We start from the raw sequence: 12,356 nt of genomic DNA, 5'->3' as shown, positions 1-12,356 counted from the left end.
CCTTCCTGGAGAAGACGGCCAGCCCTGGGGGGGAGGGGGGGCGCTTCGGAGAGCCGGATTCGATGCCCTTTGCTCTACCACCTCGGACAAGTCATTTAGCTACTCTGTGCCTCAGTTTCCCCATCTTTAAAACGGGGATAACACTCGGGGTGGGGGTTGAAGAGCGTGAGGTGCTCAGATAGGGTGGTGCTGGGAACCATACGGGAACCCGACAAGATAGCCACGGACGTGCCTGACCAGGATGTTAGGAAGGTTGAGTAGCCTCCCTCGTCGGGGGCCAGGGCATGAGAGAGAGACGCCCCTAGGTGGGGGTGACGGAAGCTGTCAGCTGGTTGGAGTGGGGTGGCACCAGCTGGAAGCCGTCCACCGTGGGACCAGCGGCCAGGCTGGCTGCATGGGAGGTGGCACCCGCGGGTACCTGGCTGTCAGGAAACACCCTCAGCTCCAGGAATCCAGCGCCTGGGCCCTTGTCTCTCCGGGTCGCTCAGCAACGCGCCGGGCACTGTTGCTTAGCAACTGCTCCATGGTAACCCAGAGAGGAGGAATGAGCTCCACTGTGCGGAGCCCGGCTGGGCGAAGCCCGTGGCAGGGCCTGTCCCGCCGGCGGCAGCCTGGGCCCAGAGTCGTCCCAGAGCCCAGCCCCAGGGCAAACCCGCAGAGAAAGGACATTAACCCGCCCACCACTCCCTGCTTCGGGGGCGAGCCCCCATCACTGGGAGCCAGACCCAGCCAGCCACAGCCCCGGGGGGAGGCTGCCCTCGCTTTCCACAGGGGCCAGGACATACCGTGCGGTGGACCGCGGTATCCATGCTGGTCTATATGGGGAGGGGGGGGCGTATATATGGGGCTAGTATATATAGTGAAACTGGGTCCTGGATCCCTGCCGGGCTATACGGGGCAGTGGGCTCTATAGGGGGCTGGTCTCTATAGTGTTTGTGGTGCGCAGCGGAGTGTATATGGGGCAGTATGACCAGTATAGCCCAGAACTACGTCCGTGCTGTTGCATCTGGAGCCGGCGGGGGGGTCTGCGTGGCGCTGTGGGGCGGTGCTGGGGTGGCAGATCCAGCAGCCGTGAGGCCCCCCCCTCCCGTAAATGCCTCCGGTCGCTTTCCCGCGCTGCTCTCCCGCCGCTGATCGGTGCCTCTGTCGTCCAGGGCTCAGTAACCCAGTGTCTGCCCGAGCGGCCAGGCCCGCGTGTAAATAGCCTCTCTGTCCCGCGTCTCCGCGTCCGGGCGCCCCGTGGCTCCATTCAGCTTCCAGTGTAAAGACCCAGGCTCCAGGCCCTGCCGTCCCCAGGCTGGCACAACGCCCTCCCCCCGCCTCCACTTTCCCCCCGAGGGCGGGGGGTAATACTGGCCGCAGCACGGGGGGGGGCGCTCCCTGAGCGCCGGGCCCCCTTGGCCAGGCCAGCACTGGAGGACGGCACCTGGGTACGCACCGGGGGGGCCTGATCCGGAGCCCCGACGCCTGCCTCAAGGCCCCTTCGCACCCCTTTGTCTGGCTGCTGACCCAGAGCCCCAAATTCCCCGGTGGTTCAGAGCCGGGTCCTTCCCTTCAGCACCATGGGGTTGGGGCTCTGTCGCCAGGGGCAGCGGGAGCCAGTGCGGAGCTGCCTGGCCCACCAGGGGCATCTCCGTGGGCCTCATGCCCCCTTTTCTTTCTCTCCTCAGAGGCCATAGCAAACAGCCAGGAATGGACCCTCAGCCGCTCCGTCCCGGAGCTCAGACTGGTAGGTGTCTCCTCGCCCCCTGCACCCTCTGTGCCAGCCACCAAGCGGGCGGGACGGACGGAAACATGGGACCTATGGCAGTGAGACCCGACCCCCAGGCCTGGGTCGTCTCCCCCCTCACCGTTCTGCCCCTCAATCCCGACCTGCAGCCTTGGGGTTCCCCCCCACAGCTCTGTGGTGCCCCTCAATCCTGACCCACAGCCCCCTGCCCTGGGCTCCCCCCCAGCTCTGCTGGTGCCCCTCAATCACAACCTGCAGCCCCCAGTCCTGGGCTCCCACCCCCCAACCTCTGCAGTGCCCCTCAATCCTGACCCACAGCCCCCTGCCCTGGGCTTTCCCCCAGCTTTGCCGATGCCCCTCAATCCCAACCCGCAGCCCCCAGGCCTGCCCCCCCAGGTCTGCCGGTGCCCCTCAATCCCAACCCGCAGCCCCCTGCTAGCCCATGGCACCGAGCCTGGCAGCTGACACAGTTCAGAAGCCCGAGCTCAGAGGCCTTGTGACTTGTGCCGTGGGATGCGCCCGGGGCGGCTGTGGAGACGGACGCTGCCCCAGGCTGCTCCAGGACACATGGAGCTCCCAGCCCAGTCACAGGGGGGCAGCAGAGAGCTCCGGGGGCCCCCCAATGGGGGATGGGGGAGGGATTGGGGGTGCACTGGGCTCCCGGACACAAGGGAATTCCTTCCCTCCTGCCTCGCGCAAGGGAGAGCCGGTCCCCTTGCCCCTTGGCCAGTGACCCCTGGGGCCGGGTTGGGGGACGCTGGTGTGACTGGAGTGGAAGGGCCGGGTGGCGGGGTGGGGGGGTCGCTGTCTAGCACAGGACTGAGCGTGACCTGCCATGACCTCTGCCCTTTGGCCTCCCAGGGCGTCCTGGGGAGCATCAAGAGCGGGAAGTCGGCCCTCGTCCATCGCTTCCTCACCGGCTCCTACCTGGGCCTGGAGCCAGCTGAGAGTGAGTGCCGGGGGGACGGGGGTGGGCGGGCATGGAGCCGTGTGCTGGACTGAGGCCCCACCCTGGCCTGGCCCTGCCTCAGGCTGCTCTGCTCCTTCAGGGCCCTGCAGAGACCAGCGGGGGCGTGTCAGGGTGTGGGCATCCAGGCCAGCAGAGCGGAGAATGTGCCGGTTCCGTGGCCAGACTGTGCCGGTTCTGTGGCCAAACCGTGCCAGTTCCATGGCCAGACCGTGCCGGTTCCGTGGCCAGTCTGTGCCGGTTCCGTGGCCAGACTGTGCCGGTTCCGTGGCCAAACCGTGCCAGTTCCATGGCCAAACCGTGCCAGTTCCGTGGCCAGTCTGTGCCGGTTCCGTGGCCAGACTGTGCCGGTTCCGTGGCCAAACCGTGCCAGTTCCATGGCCAGACCGTGCCGGTTCCGTGGCCAAACCGTGCCGGTTCCGTGGCTGGACCGTGCCGGTTCCGTGGCCATATCCTGCCAGTTCCGTGGCCAGACCATGCCCATTCTGGGGCCTGAATGTGCCCCTCAGCCTAATTTTTGCCATACCTGGATTTTCTCCTAACTGGACATTTCCCAGCAGGGCACCTTGATCTCTCCCCTCCTCCCCTGCCCCCGCTAGCCCCACGTGGGACGGCCCCGTCGGGTGCATTGTGGGGAGCACCCTGCGTTGGCTCTGTCCCAGCTGGGGCCCCCTGCCTGGCTCTGTGGATCCCCATCTCCCACCCCTCCGCTCTCCTGCCCGGGGGTGGGGGCGGGGCACTGGCCAGCTGCTGGCACTGAGGGAGCTGCAGACAATGGCCCCGATTGAGTCCCGCGGGCGCAGCTGACGGGCTGGGCACAAAGAGCTGGCGGCAGCTTCCCCCCGGCCATTGTCCAGAGCCCGAATGGGCCCAGATTAGACACAGGGGCTAAGTCATCAGGGCCAGCAACCGGCCAGTCGCAGCCGGTAGCCCCCAGCCCATCCACACACGGGCCCTGTGCCCAGGAGGCTTCGGCCTTCAATGTCCCCTTTGCTTCTGTAGTCCACAGGCCTGGCCCTGCAGGGGAGTGCGTGGCACTGGCAGCTCTGCCGGTGCCCCTCACTCCCGACCCGCAGCCCCTGCTAGCCCAGCCCTGGGCTCCCCCCCCCAGCTCTGCCGGTGCCCCTCACTCCCGACCCGCTGCCCCCTGCCAGGACTTTTGGGCAGAGGCCAGTAACTTGAGCTTTTCATCATCTCGGGGGCTGATTTTGTGACCCTAACAAACGCCTCCCCCGAGCTCTGGGACAAGGCTGCCCGTGCCCGGGAGGGAGCTGAGCCCGGCGTGGGCAGGCAGGGGCCATCGGGCACAGGGGCCCTGCTCACCGGCTCTCTCCCCCTCTCTGTGGACCCAGGCGGACAGTTCAAGAAGGAAGTGGTGGTGGACGGGCAGAGTCACCTGTTATTGATCCGAGAGGAAGGGGGTGCCCCGGACGTCAAGGTAACTGCTGGGGGAGGGCCGGGGGGGGGGTATCGCAGGGCACTGGATGCTCCCACGGCTGATCCCTGGCTCCCGGGGTCTCCACTCCGAAGACGCCCCCGCAGCTCTGGCCTCAAGGCCGGGGATTCCCTGTTTGTGTGTTGGGGACCCCTCCCCCCAGCACAGAGAGCCAACCCCCCTTCCCGCTCTCTCCCCCTCCCCCCCACAGTTTGCCAGCTGGGTGGATGCCGTGGTCTTTGTGTTCAGCCTGGAGAATGAGGACAGCTTCCAGGAGGTCTCCCAGTACTACAACCTCCTGACCGGCTACCGCAGCCCCTCGGAGGTGGCCGTGGCCCTGGTGGGCACGCAGGGTGAGTGGGGCGTGAGCAGGGCTGGGGCCCGGGGAGGGGCAGGGAAGGTGGCGCGCCCAGAGTGGGCGCTCGCTGCAGGCCGTCACGAGGTAGGTGGTGGATATCTGAGGCAATCCCAGGGGGCTGCAAGGGGGGGGGCGCCGCGAGGGGCCCTGTGGTGCAGGGAGCGGGGTAGGGGGTCACTAGGGGGTGCTGTACACAGAGAGTTGGGCAGGGGGTCACTAGGGGGCGCTGTGGTGCAGGGAGCGGGGCAGGGGGTCACTAAGGGGCGCTGTGCTGCAAGGAGCAGGGCAGGGCGTCACTAGGGGCGCTGAGCTGCAGGGAGCAGGGCGTGGGTCACTAGGGGGCACTGTGGTGCAGGGAGCGGGGCAGGGGGTCACTAGGGGGCGCTGTGGTGCAGGGAGCAGGGCGTGGGTCACTAGGGGGCGCTGTGGTGCAGGGAGCGGGGCAGGGGGTCACTAGGGGGCGCTGTGGTGCAGGGAGCAGCTCGTGGATGCTCCCGAGCATCACTCCCGGCTCGTGACTTGATCCCCGCCCCGAGGACCCTCACGGGGGGAGGGGGGCAGCGCCCAGCCGCCAGAGGGGGGCGGTGGTGTGGAGCTGGGTGGTGCCCGTCCGTCCGTCCGTCCATCCAGGTGAGACGGGGCCATTCGTTCTCCCTCCCCCCAGACAAGATCAGCTCCACCAACCCCCGGGTGATCGAGGACCCGCAGGCCCGGGCGCTCTGCAACGACATGAAACGCTGCCTCTACTACGAGACCTGCGCCACCTACGGCCTCAACGTCGACCGGGTCTTCAGTGAAGGTAACCGCCGGCCGGGGGGTCTGAACTGCTCCTTCCCCGTCTGCCAGGGGCGGGGCCTGGCCCCGTGGGGCCGGCGTGGCTGGGCTGGCGTGGTTTGTTCCCCCATGGATCCCTGTGGCTGGGGTGGTTTGTTCCCCCTAGGGGTCCCCATGGCCGTGGCTGGGGTGGGCTCTCCCCCGGGGGGTCCCTGTGGTTGTGGCTGGGACGGTCTGTCTCCTTGGTGGTCCCCGTGGCTGGGGCAGGCTGTCCCCCTGGTACGTCCCCAGGGCCATGGTTGGGGCAGGCTTTCCCCCTTGGGGTCCCTGTGGCCATGGCTGGGACGGTCTGTCTCCCTGGGGGTCCCCGTGGCCGTGGCTTGGGCGGGCTCTCCCCCTGGTACGTCCCCATGGCCATGGTTGGGGCTGGCTTTCCCCCTTGGAGTCCCTGTGGCTGTGGCTGGGGAGGCCTCTCCCCCTGGTAGGTCCCCGTGGCCGTGGCTGGGGCGGGCTCTCCCCCAGGGGGGTCCCTCTAACCGTGGCTGGGGCGGGCTCTCCCCCTGGTAGATCCCCGTGGCCGTGGCTGGGGCGGGCTCTCCCCCAGGGGGGTCCCTCTAACCGGGGCTGGGGCGGCCTCTCCCCCTGGTAGGTCCCCGTGGCCGTGGCTGGGGCGGGCTCTCCCCCAGGGGGGTCCCTCTAACCGTGGCTGGGGCGGGCTCTCCCCCAGGGGGGTCCCTCTAACCGTGGCTGGGGCGGGCTCTCCCCCAGGGGGGTCCCTCTAACCATGGCTGGGGCGGCCTCTCCCCCTGGTAGGTCCCCGTGGCCGTGGCTGGGGCGGGCTCTCCCCCAGGGGGGTCCGCGTGGCTCCCTGTCTCTCATGGGACTTTCCTTCCTCTCCCAGTCGCCCAGAAGGTCGTGACTCTGAAGAAGCAGCAGCAGCTCCTGGCCTCCTGCAAGTCCCTGCCCAGCACCCCCAGCCACTCGGCCGCCTCCACCCCCGTGGGCGGGATCCACCCTGGGCAGGTACGGCCAGCAGGGGGCACCGCAGCACCAGGGGTGCCCCCTCCCCAGCCCCAGCCGCCTCCAGGCCTGCAGCCCCCTTCACGGAGCCGGCGGCGGGACAGTTCCAGCCCCAGGGGCACCGCGATGCCCAGGCCTGCCCGATCTGCCCGCTGAACCGGGGCAACTGGGACAAGCACGGCCCTGGGGGGGTGGGGTACAGGCAGAGCTGGCACTGCCCTGGGGGGGGTACAGGCAGAGCTGGCACCGCCCTAGGGGGGTACAGGCAGAGCTGGCACTGCCCTGGCCTGTGGGGGTTATAGGCAGAGAATAAAACCCAGGAGTCCTAAGTCCCAGTCCCCGCTGCTTTAACCACTAGGCCCTACTCCCCTCCCAGAGCTGGGGACAGACCCTGGCTCCATCCCCGCCCTTCTAACCCCTAACCCCCCACATGTTCACTGCACTCCCTGCCCTCAGCCCGTCGGGGAGAAGGAGTCGTCAGAGGGGGGCATTTCCATGGCCCAGGGGGAAAGGGGCCCGTGGGCAGCGGGTGGCTCCGGGCAGCGGGACACTGATGCCCGGTGCCCGGGGCTCTTTTCCAGGCCAGTAATGGAGGCCACGCGAGCGATTACTCCTCCTCCTTGCCGTCTACGCCCAACATCAGCCACCGCGAGCTGCGGAGCGAAGGCTCGGTCGGGATGGGCACCCCCAGCTCCCTGCACCGGGGAGCCAAGCGCCGCACCAGCCTCTTCACGGTGAGCCCCCCCCGCCCATCTCCGGAGCTCCTGCCCGGGCACGTCTGATGGTGCCGGTCCCCGGAGCCCCGTGCCGCTGCCGGCCACATACCAGGATTGGGAACGCATGGGAGGGTGGGGCACGGGCATGTGGGTTTGGCTCCCAGACAGCTCAGTGGCCCCCCCCTGGGGCTGGGACAGATCAGCGGTGCATCCTGGGGCCGGCTCAGTGGCGCCCCCTGGGGGCGGGACAGCGGTGTATCCTGGGGCCGGCTCAGTGGCGCCCCCTGGGGGCGGGACAGCGGTGTATCCTGGGGCCGACACAGTGGTGCACCTGGGGGCGGGACAACGGTGTATCCTGGGGCTGACACAGTGGTGCACCTGGGGGCCGTGTTCCTTTTGCCGAAGGCTCCTTGTCGCGTTGCAGAACCGCCGGGGGAGCGATTCGGAGAAGAGGAGCCTGGACAGCAGAGGGGACAGCACGGGCAGCGGCCGCGCTATCCCAATCAAACAGGTGAGAGCCACGGGCACAGCCGGGACCCGGCCACCTCGCCCCGTGGCAGCTGGCATCCCCCCCAGTGCCCGGGAGGTGCGCCCAGGATTTTCCTTTGCAACAGGGACATCCTCAAGCACACACACACACACACACAGCAAATGCACACCCAGCCAACACACACATACAGAGCAAACACACACACACACACAGAGCAAATGCACACACACACAACACTAGCAAACACACCCCCAGCACACACACACACCCAGCAAACACACACACACCCAGCACACACATACACACCGCCCGGCACATGCATGCCCGCCCAGGAACACACACGGGGATGCACACAGCTCTGATGGCTTCAGCCCAGCCTCCCTGGTCTTTGTGCATGTCCAGCTAGGGGTCTGACCCCGACTTGGGGGGAGCAGTCCCGGCACCCAGCCAGCCCACCGCATACGTGGGCAAACGCTGTCTCCACCTCCCTGGCCCTCCCGGGGCGGCTGACTGCCCAGATGCCAGGGGGTAAGCGGCATTGGCTGTAATCCACCCGCTGAGCCTCTCCATCCCCACCAGAGCGGGTGGGGACGGATCGGGGAGCGCAGGTCACAGCTCCGCGGGGACCCGGCCGCAGCCAGCGCGCTGCGGTGACCAGGTCTGCGATCCTGCGCTGGGCAGAGGGCGAGGGGTGTCCGGCGAGCACGGGTGAGCTATCAACGCAGGGAACCTCCCCCGGGCAGCAGCCCCTGCCACGCTGAGGCACGGGGCCGGGCCACACCCAGCCTGGGCCGAAAGCAGGATGACCCACAGCCCTGGACGTGGCTGGATACCGGCTGTGGGGTCCCTGAGAGGAGGCGGTGGCCCCTAGTGCACAGAGCACTGGACCGGGACCCAGCCGACCGGGGTTTTATTCCGAGCTCAGCCACCGACCGGCTGGGTGACCTGGCACCTGGCACAGCCTCGCTCTGTGCCTCAGTTTCCCCCTGTGTCGAAAGGAGCGGGGCTCCTTGGCATGGATAATGCACTCTGCGCCCCCGGGCCGGCAGCCCTGGGAAGGGCACAGGGTTCGTCCCGTGCCGAGGCCGGCGGGAGGAGGTGGCTCAGGGCTGGGCGGGCTCCATAAGTGACCGGCAGCCCCCCTGGCTCACCGTGGGACGAGGCCCAGTGTCACTCCAAGGATGGGGTCACTCCAGGGGTGGCGCCGTCACCATAGAGTATGGGAGGGGGAACTGCACTCGCTTGGTCCCTGGGACACAGGGTCCTTGGGGCTCACACTGAGCACCCACCCCGGGCTGTGGGCTGCACCCCAAGTCACCCCACTAGCCTCCCCTGACGTGGGCAGTAGCCTGGAGGAACCCCGGACCCCCTCCCCTGGCCTTGGCTAACCTGCCCCACTCCCCGCAGAGCTTCCTGCTGAAACGCAGCGGCAACTCCCTCAACAAGGAGTGGAAGAAGAAATACGTGACCCTCTCCAGCAACGGGCTTCTCTTCTACCACCCGAGCATCAACGTAAGTGCCTGGCCGTGCCCCTCGCGCCAGGGCCCGGCCCGGCTGAGCAGCGGCTGAGCGCCCAGACCCCGCGCCAGCTGTGGCTCGTTCAGCGGCTCTCCTGGTTTCCCCATCTCCCCCTGCCAGGTGCCCAATCGGCACCATCCCACCAGGGGAGAGGGGGCGCCGCCCCGTCGTACGGGACTGGGGCCGGGCCAGGCGCCGTGGGGATGGGCACACAGGGCGGAGAGCCGGGTGGAGTTCGCTCCGCGGGGGCTTTGCGGTGACTCCCCGTCTCCCCCCTCCCCCTAGGATTACATTCACAGCACCCACGGGAAGGTGATGGACCTCCTGCGCACCACTGTCAAGGTGCCTGGCAAGCGCCCCCCCAGGGCCATCTCCGCCTGCAGCCCCTCCTCCAGCATCAACGGCCTGGTGCGGGACGTGAGCGGGGGGCAGGCGCCCGAGGGTGGCGGTAAGTGACCGCAGGGCCCAGATCTGTGTGGGGACCCGGCCGGGGCGTCAGCACCTGGACCATGGGTGGTGGGCAGCCTGGCACCCCCAGGGAAGTGGGGGAGGAGAGGGGCCTGACGGTCGTGTGCATAGGGGAGGCTGGCACACCGGGGGAGGCAGATGGGAGGGCACGACGGGGCCTGGCTCTCTCTGGGGAGGGAGGCCGGGCTGGGTGGGCCGGGCTGGGTCCCCCAGGAGGATCTGGCATTCTAGGGTGACTCTGGGCCCCCCAGCCTGAGCCCTATGCCCAGTTGTCTAACACAGCTCAACAGTGACCCCTAGTGGCCTGGTGGATTGCTCCTTGTGCCGGCTGGCACGGTGAGTCCATATGTCATCGTATGGGCCCAGCACGCTGTCTCGGCTGGATCCACGGTCCTCCGCCTTGGGGCGACCCCTCAGCTCCCCTTCTCTCCCCACAGCTAGCCTCTCCCCCGCGGCGCTGACCATCCCGACAGAACAAGCGGCCAAGGCCTCAGGGAAGCCGGACCGGCCCCTCCAGCGTTGCGCTTCAGCCGCCAGCGCCAAGACCTCCGGTGGGGGTAGGTTCGGCACTGCCCGCTGCAGTGCCCAGCGTCCCTCGCCAATGGCCGGAGAGCAGAGTGGGGGCAGGGAAGGCCACCGGGGGGGTACGTGGCGGCTGTGGGGCACGCTGGGCTCCCAGCAGGACCTATGGTGATGGAGGCACTGACGCTTCAGGTAAACCCCGGCCGGATGCTGCCCAAGGACCCCAGAGATTGAACCTGGAACCCCGATCACGCCATGGGGCCCCAGAAATCCCTCCCCAGAGCCTGACAGGGTGGCTGGCTCCCAATCCCTGAGAATGCCAGTGGGGTTCTCTGGGCACTGGGGGGGTCGGAAGATGGGGGGGATGTGGGGTGACTTCTCCCGCCTGCGTCTCTCTGCAGAGGGGTCCCCGGCCGGAGAAGGGCTGTCCAGCCCCAGCCCCAGCCCCGGCGGCAAAGACCCGCCTCCTTCGCCCATGATTGACAGGAAGAAGCATCGCCGGAAGAAGCTGATGACCCCCTCGAAAACCGAGGGGTCGACGGGGCAGGCGGAAGGTGAGGGAGGCTGTCACCGCGGTAACGCAGGGAGCCGCCCCTTGGCAGCCTCTGGCTCGGGGACGCCAGAGCACCCTGGGAACGGCCTCGGAGGAAGTGCCCGGAGCCGAGCGGGGAGGGGCAAGGGGGGGTCCGGGGGCCCTTGGGAGAGGGACAAAGAGAGTCAGCCCATGGGACACCTTCGACGGGCTCCCAGGGCACGAGCGGGGCTGTGTCTACACTGCAAAGCCACAGGGCTTGAACCCTGGGTCCCGGCTTGACTCTGATCCAAGCCCTGGGCTAGCACGATTTGTGTGTAGACAGGAGTGGGTTCGGCTTGAGCCCGCGTTCGAACCCTGCAGTGTAGACGTATCCAGAGACCCGCCCCGGCGGGGAAGGACTGCCACGGAGCCTGGGGGGCAGGGCGACTCTGACCCAGAGCAGGGTGGCATGGGGCACGCCCGGGCGATACCGCTCCATTCTGTAGGCAGGCTCTGCACCGTTTCATTCCCGCTCTGCGAATGGCTTCCCGGCACGCGCCCCCGCCCTCCCGCCCAGCTCTCCCCACGCCCCCCACCTCTCCGGGGGGGGGGGGGCTCACACCGCTCACAGCTTCCTCCCTCCCCCACCAGCGCTTTGCCTCCCCTCCCCCCGGGTGGGATCCCCGTCTTCTGGCTTTTTCTCTTGACTGTCTCCCTTTATTCTCTCCCGCCTCCCGCCGCCCCCACCCCGGACTCTCGGCAGCCAAGCGCAAAATGTGGAAATTAAAAACCTTTGGTAGTTTAAGAAATATTTATAAAACAGGTAACGCGCAGCGGCCGTCACGCGGTGCTGGTGTCACTCATGCATGTCGATGTGCTTCCATCGTTTGGTGCCGCCGGCCGCCTGGCTCTGGTGCCCCCCTCCGGGGCGGGGAGGAGCCCGGCCGGACCTAGGGCAAGGGGCCGGGCAGACAGCCGGGTGTCGAGCTCCATGCCAATGCCGAAAGTGCTGGCTGGCACAGGATGAAGGCAGGGGCACTGCTCTGACAAGTTGCCATTGGCCCCTGCCCCGCCAGCTAGCTACGTGCCCGCATGCTGCCTGTACGCTCATCCCAGCCGGGTTCCCCCGCCTCACAGCCACCCTCTGGCCAGCAGGGGGCGGTAAGTGCCACTTCCCTGGCGCTCCCAGCTCCCTCTGGCCCCAGCTCCTTTAAAGGGGTGTTTTGGGTCCTCCCTACAAATAAACCTGGAAGCAGGGGGGTGCTTGGCCAGGCGGGGAGCCCCTCACACCCATCCTTGGCGCCCCCTGTCCAGCAGACAGACCTCCCCCAGCCTGACTGTGCAGAGCCATTGGGTCGCTCCGGTGGGGTGCCCAGGTGGTGACCCTCCCCCCCCCCCTCCCCGGGCTGGGGGCTCCCTTTCCCTTCTGCAGAGGAGGAGAACTTCGAGTTCATCATCGTGTCGAGCACGGGCCAGACGTGGCACTTCGAGGCCGGCAGCTTCGAGGAGAGGGACGCCTGGGTCCAGGCGATCGAGAGCCAGATCCTGGCCAGCCTGCAGTGCTGCGAGAGCAGCAAAAACAAGGTATGTCAGCCCCAGCTGCTCCCCAGGGCCAACCGCCTCCTGGGGCATTTCCCAGAGTCCTCTCTCTGCCATCCAGCTGCTGAGCCGCCAGGACAGCCTGGGAACTCCCCGCAAAGCCCTGCCCTGCCACCTGGGCGGGGCCCTGCCTGCAGAGAGGGAAATGCAGCCACTTCTGGGGGACAGCGGCCAAAGTGTACAGCTCCCGGCATAACCATGCACTGGGGGTGGAACTGGGCCAAACCCCTTTCTCTGGGGTCTTTA

The 12,356-nt window shown here is 68.0% G+C and overlaps 1 protein-coding gene across 2 annotated transcripts in view; it reads left to right on the top strand.

The window, feature by feature from the left end:
• AGAP2 (ArfGAP with GTPase domain, ankyrin repeat and PH domain 2) overlaps window positions 1-12,356 on the top strand; it is a 33,388-nt gene that overhangs the window by 17,057 nt on the left and 3,975 nt on the right. Inside the window, exons 2-15 of one of the 2 annotated variants that reach the window (XM_039514799.1) lie at window positions 1,671-1,729; window positions 2,591-2,678; window positions 4,049-4,134; window positions 4,343-4,484; window positions 5,154-5,288; window positions 6,165-6,286; window positions 6,865-7,017; window positions 7,424-7,510; window positions 8,897-9,001; window positions 9,293-9,455; window positions 9,913-10,032; window positions 10,399-10,551; window positions 11,275-11,334; window positions 11,944-12,095. In XM_039514799.1, coding sequence (XP_039370733.1) covers window positions 1,671-1,729; window positions 2,591-2,678; window positions 4,049-4,134; window positions 4,343-4,484; window positions 5,154-5,288; window positions 6,165-6,286; window positions 6,865-7,017; window positions 7,424-7,510; window positions 8,897-9,001; window positions 9,293-9,455; window positions 9,913-10,032; window positions 10,399-10,551; window positions 11,275-11,334; window positions 11,944-12,095 — 1,625 coding nt within the window. The remainder of the gene's footprint in view (window positions 1-1,670; window positions 1,730-2,590; window positions 2,679-4,048; window positions 4,135-4,342; window positions 4,485-5,153; window positions 5,289-6,164; window positions 6,287-6,864; window positions 7,018-7,423; window positions 7,511-8,896; window positions 9,002-9,292; window positions 9,456-9,912; window positions 10,033-10,398; window positions 10,552-11,274; window positions 11,335-11,943; window positions 12,096-12,356) is intronic. The other variant, XM_039514800.1, reaches the window with a different exon arrangement.

This window comes from Mauremys reevesii, linkage group 25, assembly GCF_016161935.1.
Source record: "Mauremys reevesii isolate NIE-2019 linkage group 25, ASM1616193v1, whole genome shotgun sequence".
In the NCBI taxonomy this organism is placed as follows: Eukaryota; Metazoa; Chordata; order Testudines; family Geoemydidae; genus Mauremys; species Mauremys reevesii.
This window is presented reverse-complemented; position numbering and strand designations above follow the sequence as displayed.